We start from the raw sequence: 22502 nt of genomic DNA, 5'->3' as shown, positions 1-22502 counted from the left end.
GGACCCGCTCCCCGGCCGCCCGGCTCGGGGGCGCGCTCCGCTGGGGCGCGGCGCGGAGAGCGGCGTTTCTGTCTCGTCTCCGGCGCCGGTTTAAGCCTTTTTGTCGACTCTGGCGGCGCTACCCAGAGTGCTCTGCGCCAGCCGGGCGCTTATTTGCATAGGGGGCTGGGCGGCCGCGCCGGGCGGCGACGGAGCGCGCCCCCTGCCGGCCGGCCGCCCCGCCAGCAGCCGCGTCCGTGCACGTGCAGACGTATAGATAGGTCTGTATAGAGGGTATGTGCCGTCCGCAGGGAGCGGGGCTGCGCTGTGACGGCCCTGGTGACGACACCGCCTCAGAAGCCTGGCCGTCCGTAGCGCTTTCCGGGGGTTACTGACCTCAGTGCCTCAATAAAAGCTTACGGAGAGCTGTCTCGTACCAGAACTGTCATGAGCTATAGGGTCTTGCCAGGTATTTAGTACACGAGCTACACAGTATATTCAGTATATGATGTAATTTTGGGGGGCAGTTATTAAATGGAGTTGATCAGAGTGGGTTTTCTGATCGGCAGCCTGTCCTGAAGCTTCCCTCGGGTTTCAGTTGCCATAGAAGTGTTGGGTTTAATTTCTGCGAGTGAATAATTAAGCAGCTGTTAGTGCACACAATTTTCTAATTATAAGTGTAATAACTACAATTAGTTAGAAATGTTAGTTACAGCAAATACTGAAATTGTTATGCATATGGTATGCGTACATTGCACATATATATGTATGAATTTAGCATTGCATGGCAATTACGGTTGTTGGCTTTGTCAAGTTCTTGGCAGTGAATTTGGGCTTGTAAATGCCATAGGGAGTAATAATTTGGTTGTTTTTCTGTTTGTAAAGCACCCAGCTCGTCTGTCAGAAGCCACGCGAGGAAGAGTCGGGTGTATCTGTGGAACCTGGTTACCTGAGCGGTGCTGACGGCGCGGGTGGGAAGGGCCCTTCTCCCAGGGGAGCGTGTGCCGGCACTCCCACCTCTCGGCTGTGTTGGCTGAGGCCGGGGGCAAAGGGCTGCAGGCTAAAAACACTGTCTGTCCTGTGCTTGCAGGTGGTTCTCCTGGGGATTGACATCCTTTCCGCGCTAGTGTCCCGCTTGCAAGATCGCTTCAAGGCCCAGATTGGCACAGGTAAGGGGTCTGTGTGTGGGGGGGGGATGGTGCCATTGCTCTGTTGGGATCTGCTCTGGCTGCTGTATACAAAGCCTGCTTTCTCCTCAGGAGAGCACTCGGGAGGCCTTTAGTGGTTACAGGCCCTGATGAAGGCTGGGAGGGGCTGGTCCCTTCATCGGATGGGGGGAGACCAGGGAGGCTGTGCCACTGTGACAGCTTTCTTCTGAGGGATTTGGATGCTCCTGTTTTCTTTCCTCAGTGCTGCCAAGTTTACTTGATAGGCTGGGAGACTCTAAGGACTCGGTGAGGGAGCAGGATCAGACCTTGCTGCTAAAAATCATGGAACAAGCTGCTAACCCTCAGGTAGGCTTGACAACCCTTTTCAGTGCAAGTGAGTGACTGGCTGCTTAAAAAGGAGAACTTTTTTCTGTCAGTCAGAGGATTTTCTCCTGTGGCTCTGTTTGAAATGGTTTCATCTCCCTGTGCCTTGTTATGAGATATTCGCTTCACTTGAGAATGCTGTTGCATGTCAGGATACACGTGGGAGTGTGTCAGTGGATTTCCCAAGGATGGGATGGGTGGATGTCATAGTTGTTCTGGGTCGTTGGAAGGTACTCGCTTTCTGTACGTAAAAGTTTTGTTTTAGCTAGCGGGGAGTTGCTGTGAAGTCAGCACAGAACAAAGAATTAGTCAGATCTAAAAGTGTCTTTCTACTTCTTCTCCTGTTCTGCTCGGACAGATGTAAAGCTTACACTTAAGCTCCAGAGATGTTATGGTGTATGTCTGCTGGAAGAAAGAATCTGTCTCTTCCCCTGCCTCCTTTTTTTCCTGTCTCACTTTCTTTTCTGTCTTCCACAGTATGTGTGGGACAGGATGCTAGGAGGATTCAAACACAAGAATTTCCGGACAAGAGAAGGGATTTGCCTCTGCCTTATTGCAACACTCAATGCGTAAGTCAGAACCTCCCACAAACCTGTGTTATGTACGCAAGCCTGCTCTGTGATTCATACCAGTGCTCTCTTGTTCTTTATTCCCAGATCTGGAGCTCAGAGTTTAACACTGAGTAAGATAGTGCCACATATATGTAACTTACTTGGAGATCCAAACAGCCAGGTAAGCTTTTGCTGTGAGTCATGTCTAAAGGTTGTGCTGATTGCCTTGTTGGTAAGCAAGGCTCTGTGTTCTGGCTGGTAAATTATTGCGCTGATAGTAGCGAACTCTGAACAATGCTGTTCATGAAGAGCCCTCGGCTGGTTTTGAAGAGGTATGATTTGAAGTATGCCTAAACCAGCATATCAGTTACTCCAAGCGTTCAACATAACAAGATGAATCTGCAGGTGGGATGACCTGAGCAGGAAACCTTTGTGGGAAGGGAACTCCTATGCCTTACAGCCTGAATGGAGGGGAGGCTGCAGGGATCCCTCTGGGCTCGGTGCAGCACCCTTCACCTTCGGAGAAGAACCAGTCTGGGCAGGGAGGGCAAATGGGACCAGTCGGGACAGCCTGGCCATGTGTACTGCCAGGAGTTGTACAGGGAGATTCTGAGTAAGGGGTGGAGGGAAGGTAAGCTGTACAGAAACCTTAAATCAGCAATGCAAGGCAAATGAAAATACATGCTGAAAAAAAATCTGTCACTTCTACATGCTTTTTTGTCCTGTGCTGGACAGGATATAACCTGAAATGAGATGCAAGTATGTGAGATTAGTGAGAAGAGTGGGGTGGGGAAGCAGGGTTCAAACTTATGTCATGTAGTATGTGTACTAGCAGTTTTTGAATATCCCTGTTGCCTTCCCAGTATGGGTGACATGTATGTGATCCAGGTCTGGGGCGGGTGTTTAGCTGGAAGGAAGCGTGGGGCAGCCAGCTGGGAAATGGGTTTGCATTGGCTGGGGGGAGTTGGCCATATTCCCGTGGCTGTCAGGGCCTCCCGTTGCTGAAGAGGAGGACTGAGTGTGAAGCTGCCTTCCCTTGCTGGTTGTGCCAATGCAGGAGGATAAACCTGTTATCCCCAGAAGTTTCTAAGGAAGTTTAATGTTCAGGGTCCTTTGTAGTTCTGAGCTGTGACTGAGCAACCTGTTACTCTTCAAGGGGGATACTGGGTTTAGGACTTGGACTTGTTGCACAGACAGATACCTTGGTTCTGCCATTGGTGAGCTGCTGAATGAATCAGAAAGTTGGTGAGGCTGCCGAGACATGTTTTCCCTCTGCACTGCCTCTTCCATGTGCCTGGCACAGCTCATTATGCCAGTCCCCTCCCGCAGCTGCCAGGGGGAAATGAGGTTGATCTCTTGCCCTTCTCCCGGGTCTGGTTCCCCATCCCCAGTGTTGTGGTTTAACCCCAGCCAGCAACTAAGCACCACGTAGCCGCTCACTCACTCCCCCCCATCCAGGGGGATGGGGGAGAAAATCAGGAAAAGAAGTAAAACTCCTGGGTTGAGATAAGAACGATTTAATAGAACAGAAAAGAAGAAACTAATAATGATAATGATAACACTAATAAAATGACAGCAGTAGTAATAAAAGGATTGGAATGTACAAATGATGCGCAGGGCAGTTGCTCACCACCCGCCGACTGACACCCAGCCAGTCCCCGAGCGGCGAATCCCTGCCCCCCACTTCCCAGTTCCTAAACTAGATGGGACGTCACATGGTATGGAATACCCTGTTGGCCAGTTTGGGTCAGGTGCCCTGGCTGGGCATGAGAAGCTGAAAAATCCTTGACTCTAGTCTAAACACTACTGAGCAACAACTGAAAACATCAGTGTTATCAACATTCTTCACATACTGAACTCAAAACACAGCACTGTACCAGCTACTAGGGAGACAGTTAACTACATCCCAGCTGAAACCAGGACACCCAGAAAGCCCGTGCCCGATCTGATCAGACACAAATCGCTGTCGAAGTGGCTCCTGGTTGAACAGTGCCTGTCCTGGGGCAGGGGCTGGCCCTGGGCTCCCCTGGGGCTGCTTCTGCGCTGGTAGTGCCTTCTGAGCTCCGGGAGACCTGATGCTCGGTCAATGCTGCCCTCTCTTGGTGACAGATGATGGAGAAACACAGACCCAGGTCGAGTGCAGTGTTTTCCCTTTTGTTGTGGTTGTGGAAGCTGTTCTGTTACTGCTGTCTTCAGAAGGAGTGGTTTTGTTGTTTTCGACTAATGCAATTACACAACCCAGTGAGCATCTGTTATGACAACAGTAGTTAAACTATGACTACTTTCTCAGATATAGAATTGAGCATTAAAGCTTTGCTATTGCTGCGGTGGACTAAATCAAGTATGATAGTTGTGGCTCTCTGCCTTACCCAATATGGGGTTTACCCAGTACTGCAGCCGTAGCTCTGACTAACTTGGTGCACACGGGCAATCCTTCCAGATCATGCCGTGAGGACCTCCGTGGTCAGCCACGCTGCCTGCCGCGGCTGGAGGGGCCACGGCGGCCGACTGGGGGTACGGCAGAGCTTGTTGGCATACCCTGGCTGCCGTGGGCTCGCTGGAGGTGCTGCCTCCTCTCCTCCGTGGCTCTCGGAGGAGGAGAGCGAGGCTGGGTTAGGGTCTGCATACCCAAAAACTGGGGACACCAGAGAGTCCCTCCCGAGCTGTGCCCAGAAGTCCTGCCTGGTGCTGTACAGGCTGATGGGCAGAGAGAAGAGAGGCAAGACCACTGAATGAGGGCTGGCGTGAGTGAAGGCAGGAGTTTGGAAACTGGCAGTGACCTGCTGAACGGGAAGGCTGTGGAGCAGAACAGGGAGAGATGAGCGTGAGTCAAGTGTTAGGGTTTTTTTGGCTAGAAAGCAGGGCACGTGTGCCTGCCCTTTGACTCCCACCTATAGGCGATTCTAGCTTGTGCCCACAAAATACCCTGTGTCTAGTCCTGATGTGTGTGGGTGCTTGGGTAGCTGCCAGGCCATCTTCTGAGAAGCAGAAGTGCAGGGCTTCGTAGGTATTTCTGTAGGCAGAGCAGATAGCTTACCTTCTCTGCCTGCTGTGTCTGATGAAGGAAAGGGGTTCAGTACAGAAAGGTGACACTTTAATCAGATTTGTGGCTCTTCTGTTGGGTGGAGAGAAGGATGTGCTCAGCAATTTCTTGCAAATCAGTTTGGAAAACATGCAAAATTCATGGAGACTCGGGTGATTGATTGCTCCTCCCTCCCTCCATATTTTGTTATCAACAGAGAAACATAAGTTTGTAAGACAGCAGTAAAAATCAGTTTGTTTTATAATGTACTAGCAGGGTACGGTCTATTTGTGTGCGTCTTTTTTTTTTTTGATCCAGTAAATGTACCTGTTGCACATGATGGGTGGAGTTTGGTAAAGGCAGCCGAGCTCCTCGTGTGTCTCCCTATGTACAAAACCTTTCATCTTATGTCTTGACTACCTTTTCAATTAAATTAGACCTACTGATACTGCTAATATCTGAAATGCAGGGATGGAAGCTCCTTCATGAACTCTGTGGTAATGTGTATAGTGGCAACTGTTGTTGCTGAGAAAAAGGCAAATTTCTTTCTCCAAGGTAGGGCAGGGATTTATTTAAATTATAAAGATGATTGATTTCCTCTCATATCTCACATTCAGGTTCGAGATGCAGCAATAAACAGCCTTGTGGAAATTTACAGACATGTCGGTGAACGTGTAAGGGCTGATCTTAGTAAAAAAGGATTGCCCCAATCTCGGTAAGTTGAGAATGTCCTTATGTCTTTACTGGTTTTGGGCTGCTTTTTATTCCCTTCCTTCCTTTAGAAGGCTTCAGGAGCTGCATGATTGAACCTCCTCCTGGGATCAGGGTTGGGTTGTTTTCATCCTACAAACAGTTACTCAGGTTCCACTTAACATGGATCCTGTACATTTGCCCAAGTATGCCACAGCATCTTCGGAAGACAGATAAAATTATTACAGATGTGTAGTTAACTGATTAAAGATTTAATGTAGTGTTTTTCCTGTATGTTCTGCATGTGTAGAGAGGAGTCTGTAGAGTAGCCTGTGTTTATGCAACTTAGAAGGTTGTCATAAAGAAAAAAAACCCACAGTCAATATCTTCAGTTCCAAGGCTTTATTAAAAAAACCCAAACAAACCACACCAAAACCAAAGCCCTGTCCCTCTGCTTCCGCTACTTCGGGTGCGGTAAGAAAGCTGCTCTGCACCTTGCTGCAACCTCCAGTGTGCAGGGTGGAGCATGGTTAGACCTGAGGATGGCGTAGATGGCAGTGTGTCAATGCACAGAGGGAGGATGGAAGAGGTTGTTTCAGAGGTGGGGTGCACGCAGTACTGTTGTCTCTTTTTCTCCCGTGAAAACATCTGCTGCCACGATGTGGCTTAAAGTAATAAACTCTCTGGGAAAGAATAATGAGATGTGATAAGGATCTTCTGCTCTACCAGGCCTGTGACATGAATGGGAAAGAAGTGTCAGGGCCAAAGATGAATGTTGTGTGAGGTTGTGTTTTAGGGGTGTTTTTTGTGGTATTTCTGCAAATAGTTAAGATAGGCAAAGTGGTAAAGAACTGGAAGTGCATCTACAATGAGACATGTCACATCTTCAGTAATGTAATATTTTTTTATTATATCTCTTACATCTCTGTAGTATCAATTGTTTCTCAGTTTTTGTTATCAGCTGATGCATGTTGTGATATATTTTTTAAATTTTAAAATAACTTCCTCCATACTGACATTTTTGACCATGCTCCCAATGACCTGAGTTAAGCACAGTCTGTCCTATAACATCTTAAATTAGAGATTCCTAAACATGAAATTCAGCTGCTCATTGTGTATTTCTTTAACTTTCAAACAGGTTGAATGTAATTTTTACAAAATTCGATGAGGTTCAAAAATCTGGAAACATGATCCAGAGTTCAGGTGGTGAGTAGAAGTACTTGTATTCTCTTTTTGGTGTTTTTAGCAGTTTTCAGTTGGTGAGGCATTCAAATGGACACAGAGCAAGCATTCTGTTAGGGAAAACAATTATGGGTGATTGTTCAGGCATATACACGTAGTTTTTGCAGCAAATAGAATTGATGTTTAGTTAATCTGTCTTGCTAGTAGTATCAGAATGAGAATGAAGCATAAGTTTCAAGAACAGAAGGTGTTGTTAGAGCTGCCCTCCTTTTCCTCTTGAGTTTCATTAGGGAAATACATCTTCTGTTCTGAAGCCCATGTGCATCTTTGTTTAAATTTTTCATAAGGTAAATTAAATAGTAATTTAATAGTAAATTTAATAGTAATTTTAGAAGAAGCCTTTTCAGTTTAATGCTCTAAATAGCACAAAAAGTGTACATATTAAGATAGTGTTCCATTTAGGGATTGTATTTTGCAGTTCCTAAGTTTGCATACCTTGTATGTTTATGACTGATAGTCAAAGACCCTTATCAGAGCCTTAATTCTGTCCTTTTGTCTGAGACTAGTATTTTGCTTACTTTAAAAACAAATGTTTATTACTGCTTTTCTTATAGGTAAGCTTATGAGAAAATATTTTTAATAAGTATCACTCATTTTCTTAGGAATATTTTTTTTGAGAGAATTCTTGGTGAGGGAATTAATCTTTCTGCTAACAGCCGAGTAGAGCAGAGATGAAGAACATGGGTTCAGTGCTGCGGGTTCCTATCAAGCTCTCACTCTCTGCAAGGCCACGAGTAGGAGAGGCGATGTCCCCAGTCTTTCCCACCACGCTCTCAGAAGCCAAGAGAGCATAGGTCTCTGCTCTTATAAGTTGGAAAAAAAAAAAAGTATTTTTCACTTCTAGGCACCATTCTTCTTGCCATATCCATTTTAAAATATGGGAAACTTCATCCCTGCAGGAAATAATAAAATTGACTTATTTGAAAGTTCTGAAGTTATATTTTGGATTATTCAGGAATGTGATGTGATATTCTCTTGTATGAAGAGATGAAGATGATGACCTAGTGTGGGTTTCTCTGTGGAATGGGTTAAAATTACGCTTTTGCATAATGTGGGAAAATATTGGCTGTATAGGTAGATGAGGCTTACAGTGGCAAAAAAGTGCAGTTGAGAAACAAATGTCCTTGTACTTTTTAAAAGGGGCGTAAATATTTAATCCCTTAGCAAACATAAGTTTTACAACCTTCACGTGTTTGTTCTGAAATCCAAACTCAAACTGAAACAAGCTTACTGCTGATCCAACTTCTCTGCTTTTCACTTGGCTATGCTAAGGTAGAATTTTTGTTTTGCTAGTAGTGGAATAGAACGGGCTTTCGAAAAAAGAAAAAGTTAATTTGATACATCACTGTACTATGCAGATTGCTTGTTGTCTGGAGTTCGAGGAGGCAGACTTGTGTTCTGTGGTGAGATGTATTGCTACATGGTCCTTCTAAACAAATGCTGTGGTGGGATGATGAGTGGGTGGGATTTCTGTTGGGTTTGTTCTCTAGGGGGAGGGGAAAAGATTTTGGAGCTTAATGTGTCCCTAGCCAAATTTAAGCTAAGTTTACAGATGGTTTTTCTAATTCAAACAAAGGTGATCTTAGTAGAAAATCAGATATGTTACAACTGATTAGAAGGGTATTTAGTATGAAATAGGTGAGATACATGTAAGAATAAACTTCAGTGAAGAGCAAGAAAATAGATTTATTTGCAATGCAAGTTGTAGCTGTGCCATCATTTTAGCATCTACACATCCCAGAACAGTACCAGAGACATCGCTTGCTAATCCTTGGCTTTTGAGAGGTGGTTCTGGTCTCTAGATTGAACATCCTAGTGCATGCTGTGATGTGATTCAAGGCTGCTGGTACCATGGAAAACATCAAAAGCAGGAAGATGGGACAATAGGGCTGACTCTTCTGGGCAGACAATTCTTTGTGCTATCTCTCCAAGAAAGCAAACTATCTGTTTTAAAATTGCCAAGGAAGGATTCCATAGGAACATTTGTTGGTTTGTGGGTTTTTTTTCCCCATAAGTGCAAGTAAAGCATCAAGGTGTTTTAGATCTGCTAGTTTTAGGCTTCATTGAGAATTATTTTTTCTTTTAATACTCCTTCCTCTGTCAGTGTTTTGCAGAATTTGAAGATTTAATGTTGTTGCACATACAGTATGTGAGACCTTACACACCCTATCTCATGTCCTTGACTCCATTGACAGGCTTTTTGTGCTTCCAGACACAAGTATGCCTGTCTTCCTCACTCTGCTTAACCTGATCTGCTGATGTCTCGCTGTCTTTGCTTGCATGGTGGCTGGATGCAATCCCTAGAGTGTGTGTGTGTTAGCATTTCTCCTCCATTGAATCTCCTGCGTGGGCACTGAGACCAAAAAGTAGCCTGGGGGAATCGGAGTTGGGGAGAGTGGAGGAGTGTTAAGGGGTCAAAGAGAGCAAGGTGTGGAAAGGATAGGATAACCCATTGCTCTGCCAGAACTTTTTCATCTTCCCTAAGCATGAAAAAAGTCTGTAGTTGCATGAGTTAATTTTAAATTTAATTTGTGAAGCTAATAACGGGAACATTAGTTATTAGTATCTTTTTTGTGTGTTTGAGGGCAGGGTTCAGTTTCCCATAGTGCTGTAGGCTGGTTTGTTGCTTCTTCCTTGCCCTCCAAGCGCAGCGCAAATACAGCGTATGTGCTCACCATATCTAATGTGTCAACAGCTCTCTGCAACTTTCAGTTTATCTTTTTGAGGTTGTGTAAGCCAGTGGAGGAGGCTTATCTTCACCCATGGTCACAAGTTTATTAATGGCCTAAAGACAAGCTAAGTTTGTCAGGTTCCTTGTGTCTCTGACGCCTCCTGCAGCTTTTGAACAGAGGTGACATTTTTAGCAGTTGTCAGAGTTACCAGGGAAGATGATAAATATTGCACATCCAAAAGATTTGCCTTTCTTAGGAAATAGCTGTCTCAGTCTTGTTAATCCTTTGAGTCTGGCAGAGTACAGTATTGCTTATGAGGGTGTCTATCTATTGTCATTAATACCACTCCTTTTAGATTGTAGCTCCAGCAGGTGAACACACCGTTAATGCTGTAAACTCCGTGTTACATGGCCTGGATCAGATGACTTCAGGCAATACGGTGCAGTTGTACCTTGTCTTAAAAGCCCGTGTTAGTCCCTCTCTAGCTAGCACATGCTATTTCTAGCTCTGTGCAGGCTGCGTGAGTGTCCCAGAGGTTTTGGGAGACAGACTGTCAAATGTTTGTACCGACTGCAGTCTGTAAGCCCTTGTCAGTGTGAAATGGCACCACGGAAGGAATGGTGTCAGCTCCCTCGCGCTGGGTTTTCTGCCAAGAGCTGCTCCCTGTGTTGGGTGCGTACCGGCTGCGGAAAACTGACATGCTTCACATCTCAGGAAGGGCTTTCTGTTGTTTAGGGTTAACGCATGCCTCTGAAATGGGAAGGTTAGCTTAAGCTGTATCACAACTTCCCAGCTCACTAGCAAAGATCAAGTCTAACTTTTTTTTATGTGGTCTTATGGGTGAACATGGTGAATCTCTACTTCTCTGGTGGGTAACCAACAGCAGGCTGTTGGCTAAAGTGTCACACTCAACTGAGCCCTAGCCCAGGAGCACTGGAGTTGTGCTAATTACAACAAGACTTGAAAGCGGTTATCAAACCTGACTTACCGCAGAACATGGCGGTACTGGGCAGGTAGGAAAGCAACTGTGGCTTCTGGAGTGGTGAAATATGGCAAAGGAACTGGTCAAAGAAGAACGATGACTAAAACTGGTCTCTTATCTCTGAGACTACTGTTTGGGATGAGTTTCCTCTACCAGCTCACTGAGGAGTTGAGTAAAAGAAAGCAATTGCAGCAGCATTACTTGTATATCAGGAGTAATTTGGAGATCAGAGAGTATGCTGTAAGTAGTTAAAGACTTCTTAACTAATGGTTCCCGAGACACAAATGAACAGAAATCTTGCTTAGTCTGCTAGAAAAGGTGCTTAAAATAATAAAGCATTTTCTGATCCCATGAATAAATCTAATCAACATTACTCAGAATGTGAATTTTAATTCTATGAAAATAATTTAGATGTTTTATATTTACTTATCTTTCAATACCACAGTCCATTAGTTCTTCTCTGAGTTTATCTTGAATTGCTTGATTATTTTTTTGGCTAGGCTTTGTTTTTATTGTTTAGTAATACAAATAATACAATAATCAAATGTGTAGTGGGGTGGGGGAGGTTTGCGTAGTAATCTGAGGTGTTTCATTAAGTCAGAGGGAGGTTTTGGCATGCTGAAGTATGCTGCTTGTTGCTAGGCTACAGCAGCCCTTGTAGCTAGAATATGAAGTTAAAATCTATGTTGGATTTCTCTATAATTCTTAGTGCATCTCTGTTTTGTTATTTGGCATATAATTAGTCAGCCTCTTGAAGCAAAAATTATAGTTTTTCCCCCTTTGGGCTTTCAGCAAGCTGATTATTTTTTGTGTAACTGCTTTTGCTAATTATGCAGATGCCTTATTCCCCTGGGACAAATACATTTTCAGCATGAAAAAGCCAATAGTTGCCAGCTAGTCAGCTGCTGTCTTCGTGTGGCATTGTGTGATGATCTTTAGTTGGATGTGATACAGAGAGAGGCTATTGGATGTAAACAGGGACTCCAAGAAATTTGTGCTGCATGGGTTTCCTTCGTATTATGTCTGGAAGGACCTGAGCATAAAGCGTACAGTTTTTCCATGGATTTGAATTGACTTTGGATCAGACCTGGACTCCAGAAGACTTTATAATCCAGTTTCAGGACAGATTAAGAATGAAATAAGTGAATCTACTGAGAGATACAGGCTTATGGGAAACAATGACCCAAACCAAAGCTATTAGTAACCAAAATATTTTGGTGTGATTTTTATGCTTTTGATCGTTGTGATACCATAATATGTACCGTTCTTTGATGTTAGCCCTCATTTTTTTACGTAAGTCACACAATTTTTGGGAGATGGTTCTACATTGGTACGTGCAGGAATATTGCAGTGGTGTGCCTGTTTGGTACCTGTGGGTAGGGAGAGGATTGGACTTTCTTATCTATGCTGAATTTTGACTTTGCTGGGGAAAGCAAGATTTAGGGATAGTGGAGGTGGCAGTGGTCTTGGGCTGCAAGGAAATCAAAGCAGGAGATTGTAAAGCCGGGAGTCTGGAGCTGAGATCTCTCCCCCATGATTATTTGCACAGTAAGGTGAGGGGAGGATGCAATTTCAGTAGTTGCCTGTGTGAATTAGCATTCTAAGAGTGAGCAGGTTAATTAAAACAATGCTAAAATAGCAGATGTGATAATTCCAGTTGCTGAAAGCCTATGAAGAAGGAGCAATGTTACTCTTGAGTAGAACTACTTCTATATTTGAGATATTGTTTAAGGTAAATATGCTATTTGCTGAATGAATTCTGTTTATGAAGTTGACAACTTCGAGGCAATTAGATGGAAACTAGAACTATTCTAGATTCCTGTGTTTTGCTGGTAATAAAGCTGAGTCACTGAATGCTATTTTGATATTTATTATAAGGAGGAAAAATCACCCACATTTGCCAAGCATTGCCATGCATCTGTGGGCGGGATATTGTTTGTCAACATATATCCAAGCAACAGAATTACAGACTGGAAGGAGGGCGACTGTCAGTGGTAACACAGAGAGGTTTTGAACCAACAAACGCTGCACTGTGCTTTTCTGCATTCATACCTCCTCATGCAGTTTACTTTCCATTATGGCTTGTTCCTTCTGAATACTGTTTTCAAGTTGAAAGAGAAAATTCATTTCATTGACTCAGCATTCCTGTGGCCTAAAAAAAGCAAGGAAATACCCCTTCACCTGCATGGAGGCTGAGAGAGCAGTAATGTCTGAGTGATATTTGAATGAGTGCTATTAACTGATATTAGTACATCCTTGTGGAAGGTATAAATGGACAAGATGAGCTGCTCCTCTCTATTACACAACTTTGTAAATAAGCATATTACTGCCTCCTGGATTTTAAACTCTCAAATTTAGGAGGGAGGGATGTGAGCAAGCAGGCATAGGAGGACACATGGCACTCAGCTGAGTGCTGAGCAGGCTTTTATTTTGGAGGAGAGGTGGCAATTGTCTGCTAGGTCACACAGAGAAGTCATTTAGGAGGGTGGAGAGTTTGCTGGTGGTTAAACTGCTGAGAGACATGTACTGTAGGGCTGCTCCCAGAGCACAGTGCTCTTCCCCAGCATCTCACAGGCACTGCAGATAATGACTACAGGGAAAGGTAGGTGCTAATGAATGTGCCACAGGGATGGACGGGTTTATTTGTTAGAGTCTGAATATTTGCCCGTTAAATTTCTTTTTAACAGTGTGAAGAGACTGAAGCAATCTTGCAGTAAAAGTGGAACTTTAAAAAATAGCCTGTAAGCATCTGTAGCCTGCTGGCATCAAGCTCAGTTTAAGCTTCTACAAAATATGATAAATGATCTTTTGACAGGGTGAAAGAAGAGAATGTGTATATGTAAGGGGACAAAACAGGTTGTGAGAGGTGAAGGACAGGTATTTTCAGATACCTTTCCTGGTCTGTGATGTTTTTTGAGTGATCACTGAGGCTTTCATTTTCTGTTAACCTTGTGCAGCATCAGTTTGGAAGACTATTTAAATTGGTTATAAGTACTTTTGAATTAACATTGAATCATAGTTCCAAGAATGTGCCAAATGGAGACATCACTGGCTTTTCTGCATTTTTGTGTTTTAACTGTGTTTCTGTAACAGGGTATCTGTGGGAGTCGGAGGGGCTGGATGAGCTAGGTGAAATGGAAAGGCAGAGGAGCTCTGTATCTATTCACCTGTGAAGAATTAATTTACAGGATGGTAGCATGTATTGCATTTATTTTCGGTACATCAGAAGCCTGTGACTTTTGTCAGCTTTCAGAGGAAATGATTTGTTAGCCATCTTTGCAAAAGCTGCATTTTTTTTTCTTTCCCCTCTTCTGTCCATTCAGTGAACCTGTTGTCCTGTTGAAATGCTTATTACACTGTGGATGTAGTAGACTAAATTTAGGAAGTCTGAGATTGTTGGTATCTGAGTTGTATAGACCTGGGTTTTGTATTGATATTTACTGTCTCAAGGTGCAAGTTAATTGGCAGCTCTTTTTGTACTGGATTAGGAGGAGGAAATCAACTGGCCAAATTGAATGCTGTGGAATTGACACTACATGCGACAGTATGTGCCATTTTTATGGGCAGTTCTTGATTTTTAGGGGCTTGGATACTTATAGAATATTATGGTTTCACAATGCTTTTCCAAGGTAATGATTACATGTATTTTCAGAGGAGGGAGGGGATGTATGTGTGTGGAGTTACTTGTGAACAGTCAGTAAATGCCTCCCAGCTCCAGGAACAAAACACCAAAACCTGTCTAGGCTGGTTCTCCTTCTCATCCTGAACTACATCACCTGTCACTGGACAGTGTCACCATCTACAGCTGAGAGACCATTTCACTCTGGCTCCTCCTGTCCAGGTCAAAAGAGGAGTTGAGAATAATTATTACTTTTCTAAAGTTGGAATTGTGTTGAATAATTAATGTTCTTAACTGCTTATTAAAGAAAACAAGCACATATTTGTTGTTGTTAATGAAGCATGATGATTTCATCATGCTGGGAACTTCTCAGCTTTGAAAGATCAGCTGGTGGAATGAAGAGCCTGGGGCCATAGTCCAGCTGGTCTTATTTGTTGGGAAATGTTTGACTTCCAGGTCACCATTGTTTGTCTGAACTGTGGTAGTAGCACATGTCAGAAGAAAAGTAAGTTGTTGGTGCTATTGTGTTTTCTGGATTGAATCCAAAGTACCTTGACCCTAGGATTCCCTTGCAAAGAAGCAGTAGACCAGAGTTACTTTGTTTGTGTGTCTATCTTCCCTAACTCCTGATCATTGTATATGAACACAGAAATGTTCTTCTGGCAAAGCTTTGGTGTAACCAAGCAGAACCACTCTACCACTGCATTTCATAGTATTTTTAACAGACGTGCATAAAATGTAGGCTAAAGGAGTGGGCAGCGAAATGAGATGATGCAGTTTAGCGTGGACTTCATGAGCTAAAGATTAACATACATAATTCCATTAACACTGGTGGAGGTTAAATGCATGAATATCCTGCACATCTGGAGATGAGCTGCTTTATGCAGGGCCTGTTGTCGTCTTCCCCTTTGTCAAAAGTACCATGTGGATCTGAGGGACCTCAGTGGTTGTCTTAGAGAACACGTGCAACTTGAAACACATTGCAAGGATGAATCTACAGTCCAGTGTCCATAACGAGAATTAGAATGAATTAGAATACATCCTACACCCTTCCCACGGAAACTGCAGTAACATTTGGTAAAGCTGTGGAGGCAATCACATTTTGGTAATGCTGATAGTGTTGCTGTTTTCTCTGCTGTGGTCTTTTCCTCCAATTTCTTTCATGTTTGTCGGTGTCATGTTGGTTTCATTTGTAAAACAAAGCCTCAAATCTGCAGTGGTAATTGTCTTTAAAATCTCTGGACCAGTTTCCCGGTATCTTCTGTGCTGCTTTGCCTAGTTGGGTCTCCTTTGTAGATTTTTTTTTTTGTCAAAGAGTTAAGGGATCAAGACTAGAGCAATATTAACTCTGGTGACGTTTTCACCTGAAAGGACTAACTCCAAATGCAAATGTCATGTTTTTGATCTGTTAGCTTTGTCATTTATTGTACGCAGCATCTTCCAAGGGCAAATTTATCAATAGGGTGGTTCATACACATGCATGTGCGTGCACACACATATTGATCACTGTAAATGTAGCAGTGATTTTTAAGTCAGCCTTTTAATTCTCAAGAATTGTCTGAGAGATGGGAGTACAAATTAGTCAAATATTTTAAAGGAAGGCTGGCATGCTAAGGGCAACCTGGTGTGAGTAAAAAGTATCCCATATTTGTATATTCTGCAGATTAATGAAGCTTATTTGGCTTGTGTTTGTTTATGTATTTCACACACTCTGGCTTTAACACTTGTTGTGGAAGCACAGTAAAGTACTTCAGTGAGCATAAGTGAAGGTATCACATGCTTTCTGCTTCTATGGAAAGAACTACAAAAGTGTTCTTGATATAGGAAACTGCCTGAGGCTCACAAACAGTTCAGTCTCCGCAAAAAGCGGTGGAGGGGTGGGGATCTTCCTTCCCCCTTTTTGTATGTTGGCAGGGTGCTGGGTTCTTGAGAGTAGTCTCCTGATACTTCAAGTAAATGCTCTGGGCTGTTTTTATATAGAATCACTGTCCCATTTAGAATAAGTTGCTGTCCTTAATCAGCAGCCTCAGCAATGGCCAAAGACTGCTTGGGGGAGAGATGAAATTTCCTGCACCTCTTATGGAGCACTTTGAATTCCTGTGCTGCTGCTGCTCATTTATTTGATGAGATTTGTTTTCAGGTTGAGCATGTAACAAGTGAACTGAGTTTAGCTGCTTTTATTAGCAGCCTCTGAGGACAGTACTTGCCCTAAGGTAATTAGTGAACTACAGGACAGGCTTTTAGGGGCAATAAAAGTACATGAGACATGCGTGTTTGTCCTGTTGGTGACAAAGAGCATCCCTGCCCTTGCAGAACAGTCTATGTATAGTGTAATGACAGTAGCTGCAGCTTCTGTAACCATGAGATTTTATTCAAGTGTCTAGACTGAAGAGCACCTGGTTGATTTCTAAAGAACCTAGGAGCAAATGCTTGCAGGCTTGAAGGTCTTCTCATATCTAGCCACTTTTTCGTATTCAAATCATTGACCTTAGGCTGGATGAGATTAGACTACCAAGTCCATTTCTGAGGAAGACTTACTAATACAGATGGTGTATCCAGTTTTAACATACAGTGGTAGAACAATAACAGCAGTTTACAGCCATGTGAGTCGGTGGCATGAAGAGGACCTTTCTTCTAAATGCAGGAGTGGACAAGTGCTGGTTTGTCATGCCAGTGGGAGTACAGTTAATGCATTGTCTGTACTTGGCCCTGGCCTGACATTACATTGCCCTCTTCATTATGTTTGGCTGAAGTATTTTGTTTGTAGCTCAGATATACTGATGTGAAATACAACAAACCCAAGCTGTAATAAGTAAAAGCGTCCTATTTTTGTAGTATTAAGACAGCAAATACTGTATAATGACTGGGTTTCTTCTGCCTGCTGAAGGAATTAATTCTGCCCTGCTGCTCTGTCAAAGGAATCCTTTTGTTGCATTGTGCAAAGCAGTTTGATTCTTTCTTGTTTATTCCCCTAGAAGCCCCAAATTGCAGACAGCCCTGAATAATCCTGGCTTGGTTTACACCCTACACGTAGCCTGCAGCGAGCTCATTGCAGCCAAATCTTCATGAGGAAAACTGCTAATGGCCGCTTCTTTGCGGTTGGCCTTCAGAGTCAAGGCAGGTAAATTTTAGCACAAACAATGCACTATAGAGGAAGAAATAATTACCTTCATTTGCTGTACAGTGTCACGTGAACTGCTTTTCTCAAGAATGGCAAAACCTATAGCAACTACATTTCCAGACCTGCTCCTTTTCCTGTGGCAGACCCGTCCCGCCTTCCTTCAGGGCTTGTCAGGGCACCCTGAAAGTCCTTTAGATGCTTGACATGGAAGTTTCTGGTATTAGATGCAGACACTAATGTCCAATGAATATGAAGCATATCTGGACTTCATTGAAGACCAGGATGGATAGTGGTTTGATAGAGAGTTTTGGATGCTTATATGCAGAAGTAGGAAAGATAAATTTACACTATTTTTAGTCCACATCTGCTCCCTTTGATGTTAACGGACTCTTTCTAATGATTTCGGTGGGAAACGAACAGGGTCCTTTGTAAACTGCTAGTTGACTATGTTGTAATAGCCTTGTATGGGTGTTTTAGGCATGATTGCTCCTAGTCTTTCAGAGGGAAGGGGGAAGTAGAAGTTTTATGCATGAAATAGTGTTGGCACTGCTTCTCCTAGTGTTTTCTTTATGCAGTTGGCATTGGCTCATAGCATTGGTGCTGCCTCCACCCCCATGTAATGAGACTGTTCCCTTTGAGTGTGATGTGGGTAGAGGGAAGATCCGTACGTCTTTAAGAAATGATGCATGTCTTCCACATGTATCTCTGGAGTAATGGCACTCCTGTTTAGTGAAGCTCTGGCTCATAATGAGACCTGACATTTCTAATTAGGTCTGCTTTATGAAGAATGGGTCTAACTTTGTTCTTGATCATTTATATTTCTCCCCCTGACCCCCCCAGCTCTTGCTTGTGAGTAGGAGGGAGTGGGGGCAGTCCTGGAGCCAGCCCTGGAGCAGCAGGGCTGGGCACGCTTCTTCCCTGCTGCAGCTCTGCCAGCGCACTTCAGCTCCGATTTATGCTCCTGCTGTTTGAGCTCTGTGCTGGGCAGGAGCTGAATCTGCAGAGACTTCTAATCAGACGGAGCTTCTGTGATGTGGAGAGACAATCACGCTCCTTTTCACTGGAGACTTAAATAAGATCTGATCCCAAGGTTCCACAGGCAAAATGTTTATGCACCAGCTCACTGAAACTTAAGCTCTGTCCCCTCCCCCTTAAGAAGCTCCATACTTGTCTCTAGTGCTTTCTGCAAATGTCTCTTTTTTTTTTTGTTTTTTTTTTTTTTTGCGATGCGCTGGATCTTGGCTACAGTGGGCTTTCTCCAAGGATCTGAGACTGGGCTGGGTCTTGCATATGCACATTGTGCTCCTTGCTTGCTGCTCCCCTTCATGTTGCTCCCTGAAGCCTATTTATTATCATGGTCTCTAAAGCACTCTTGTCCCTGTTCTTGTCCAAACTATTTCTTGTTTATAGCAGTGTGGTGTAAGCAGCTCTGGGCACTCTGTTGCCTGAGAGTGTGGGAGATGTGGTAGGGATAACTGGGGTACTGGGGAGTTTTGTGGCAGAGCTGGACTCTGCAAGGTACCATGGAGTAGTTTGAGATAAACGTGAAGCCTTTATTTTATCTAGCTTGGCAGCATTAAAAATAGATTTAAAAACTTAGTATTTTGTTTGAAACTCTTGGTGGGAACAGGTGATTGCTTGACAACTGTGGGGAACAATGTGTTTTGTACAAAGCAGCAGGGCACTCCATCAGCTACAGCGGGATGTTCCCTGCTGGGGCTCCAGTGTGTGCACAAGGAAATGGTTCGGTCCTTTCCACCTGCTTCTGCGTGGGAAGGCTGGATCACAGGGCTGTCTAAACCAGCATGTTTTACGTGCCCTAGAAAATGCTGTATGCTACCAGTGTGAGGTGAGAATATACCTGAGCAATGTTTGATAGTGCTCTGCACCCTTGGCCAGTGATGACCATACCAGCTGTTTTTGAAAGCAGGTGATCTCTGCTTCTTTATGGCACGGTAGTGATTTCTGTAAAACGGCACACAGTACAAATACCATGAAAGACTGTGGTGAGCAGCTCATCCTTTGATTTTTGGGCTAGAAATTTGACTTTTCTGTACCTATAACACATAGACCACTAATTTCAGAAAACCTCCAAAGTGGAAGTAAGACCTTTTCCAGCAAGAGATTTTCAGTTGGTTTTATGCAAGCTCCAGTAGCTCATGTACTACAGGGACTGAGGGGACAGCCCTATGTGCATTTTTTCCATGAGCTGATAGTTTTTTCACTGAGGATGGTGAGTGAAACACTGTAACAGGTTGCCCAGAGGATCTCCATACATGGAGACTTACAAAGCTTGGCTGGATGAGGCCCTGAGCAATATAGCTTTGTTAGCCCTGCTTTGGGAAGGAGGTTGGATCACTTGACGTCCAGAGGTCCTTTCCAACCTAAACTATTCTATGATTTTATTTTTCCTTCAATAGGAGGCAGTAGTTATCCAAGAACTCCAAATTATCTTTTTTTTTTTTGCTCAGTACTTCTATAGCTGTGTACGTTAGTAAGCTAAAGACAAAGATTGCCAGTGTCATTTGAGATGGTGTGTTTGTCTGTTGCTGAACGCTTCATTTTGTCAAGAGTGGTAACAGGGCTAAAGACAGAAGAAAATGTGACCTCAGCTAACAACACAACCTGATGTCAGCATGAAATAGCTGCAAGCCACAACAGAGGCACTTCTATAAATGGCAGCGTGTATCATTTAATGTACATCCTCTGCTGATTTGGTGTTATACCAGAACTGATGCGAATACTTTATTCTAGTTTTATTGGTCTGTCATCAGTGTGACTGTCAAGTTGCACATGGGCATATTTAGTGAAGAATTAAGATGCAGATTATTCTTTGATTTTAATGTTAAGAACTTAAAGATTGATATTTAAATGTGGATGTATTCTAATTGTTTATCTGAGGAGCAGCTTGCTACAAATGAGTGGGTGAGAATATATTTTCTTCCATTTAATCTTCATGCTGTTCTTCAAAATATTGTTTTTAGAAGTTTTCTGAACCTTTACTTGTAATGGTAAGCTTTATTTTGCTGGCTGAGCTTTGTGTTCCAGTTCCCCATGTGGAAAAACTAAATGTTTCTTTTAACTCATGTTTGAATGTGTTTTTTTTATCTATGTGACAAAGTAAAGCTTTTTTGACCCTCTTCCCTCATAACATTTGCGAATGAAAGCGAAGTAAGCCTGATTTAAATGTAATCTAGGTGACGAAGAACCACCCCTCCACCCCAACAAACCCACCCATGTTCCATGCGGTAATTATCAGTGGTTCTTTGTGTCAGTGGGAGGGGTTTTCCAGATGCTAGCAGGAATCAGAAGGATCCTGGTTCTAATATTTAAAAGCTAAACACAAAACTACTATAAACCAAAGAGGGAATGGAAGTCCTCCAGCCCACCTCCTCTGTTCTGCTTTGCAGTGAAGGCTTCATCAATTCAGTCTCCAGGTTGTAAAGTGGAGGCAATGCAATAGTAGGGACCCATGAAGCTGTGCATGGGAAAGAAGGCAAGGCAAACAGTTCAAAATGACGCTGTTGAAGCATTGACTTCTTATGAGTGCCAGTATGTAAAGGTGGCATTGAAATTCATGTTTCCCACTTAAAACACCAGATCTTACTTGCTTGCAGTCTCTGGAGCAAAGCTGAAAGTGAATCTATAGCTGTCTGTCACGTGCTGTGCTTCATGTGTGCCAATTCCTCTGTTTGCTAATTCTTCTTTAAGTGAAGGCAAGCACAGATGGTTGCTAAAGAGAACCAGATGATTTGCCAGCATGATGGTGTGTTTGCAGGAGTGAGACTTGGACAGGCTTGAGGCTGCTTTGTTGTCATTGCTTTTAGTTCAAAGTTTTCATTTAGAAAGTTGAAACTCCTTGGTTCAGTCTCCTTTTTTTTTTTTACTTTGTGGTGAGTTTAATTTATGGTTTTTTTCCATTCTAGCAAGGTGCTTGTTCACCTTTCAGTCACTTATTGTTAAGGAGCCATTCTTGTTAGGTGTGGAGCCTAAACGAGCATGGGACATGTATGGAGAAGTTAAAATGTAGGACATGCCTTAATTCCATAAGAGACTTATGGATTCCTCTCTCCATAGTGCCAGGAGTCAAAGGTCTCCTCATCCCTTCACAGACCCTTTCCTTCAAACTAAATAATGCCAAGAAGAGGCCCTCACCAGTGGGGCAGCATGAGTGTAGTTTCATCTTTTTAGCTCAATTGAGTTAGCTTAGCTGGACTGAAAGCCCCCCAGGTGCTGGTTAATATGCAGGCTAATGGTTCAAAGCTTGCTTCCCTGGCTGGCTAGTGGCTCCTAAGCATGTATTCAGGATTTGGCAACATGTAAGGAACTGGTGGGCTGTGCACAATATCCAGTGAACCAGCATGCTGCTGGTCACTCATTGCTTCAGGCTGCCACGGCAGTACAAATAGTAAACAGACATTGTATAACTAAGCCATTCAGTTCCAGTCTGGACAAAATAATAACTACTGCTACTTGGAAACAAAGTGCTCTGTAATGGAAGTGAGTGATTCAGGTGGCTCAATGACCCAAGTGGTTGACTTGCAAGACTCAGATGAACCAGGCTGATCCTGCTCTCATGTTCTGGGAGGCCCCAAACTTTCTCTCTGAATAGAGTCATAGCTGGTAAAGCACTTTGCCACATATGTAGAATAATTATCCCTAGACAGAAGTCTTTTACTTCTGGTGTACTGCAAAATATACAGGACTTCAGTACTCATGCTTGCAAAAAGAACAAAGTGGTCCAGCAGACCCCTCAAGCTGTAACTGGTACTTGCCTTCTCCAGAAATGCTGAAGGTTTATCTACATGTTGAGCACAGAATTTGGGTTTAGGGATTTGAGAAGACATTATTGTCATGGTTTAACCCCAGCCAGCGACTAAGCACCATGCGGCCTCTCACTTCCCCCCCACCCAGTGGGATGGGAGAGAAAATTGGGAAAAGAAGTAAAACTCATGGGCTGAGATAAGAATGGTTTAATAGAACAGAAAGGAAGAAACTAATAATGATAACACTAATAAAATGACAACAGTAGTAATAAAAGGATTGGAATGTACAAATGATGCGCAGGGCAATTGCTTACCACCCGCTGATT

At 43.4% G+C, this 22502-nt stretch overlaps 1 protein-coding gene across 4 annotated transcripts in view; it reads left to right on the top strand.

The window, feature by feature from the left end:
- The window catches only part of CLASP1 (cytoplasmic linker associated protein 1), a 176912-nt gene that overhangs the window by 40182 nt on the left and 114228 nt on the right, over positions 1-22502 (top strand). For all 4 annotated transcript variants that reach the window (XM_010568686.1, XM_010568695.1, XM_010568680.1 and 1 more), the window contains exons 3-8: positions 1070-1148; positions 1390-1493; positions 1989-2080; positions 2168-2243; positions 5702-5799; positions 6913-6980. In XM_010568686.1, coding sequence (XP_010566988.1) covers positions 1070-1148; positions 1390-1493; positions 1989-2080; positions 2168-2243; positions 5702-5799; positions 6913-6980 — 517 coding nt within the window. The remainder of the gene's footprint in view (positions 1-1069; positions 1149-1389; positions 1494-1988; positions 2081-2167; positions 2244-5701; positions 5800-6912; positions 6981-22502) is intronic.

Source organism: Haliaeetus leucocephalus, unplaced genomic scaffold (genome assembly GCF_000737465.1).
Source record: "Haliaeetus leucocephalus isolate CR32 unplaced genomic scaffold, Haliaeetus_leucocephalus-4.0 Scaffold1, whole genome shotgun sequence".
In the NCBI taxonomy this organism is placed as follows: Eukaryota; Metazoa; Chordata; class Aves; order Accipitriformes; family Accipitridae; genus Haliaeetus; species Haliaeetus leucocephalus.
Note: the sequence above shows the minus strand (reverse complement) of the source record. Positions and strands in the feature narration are given on the sequence as shown.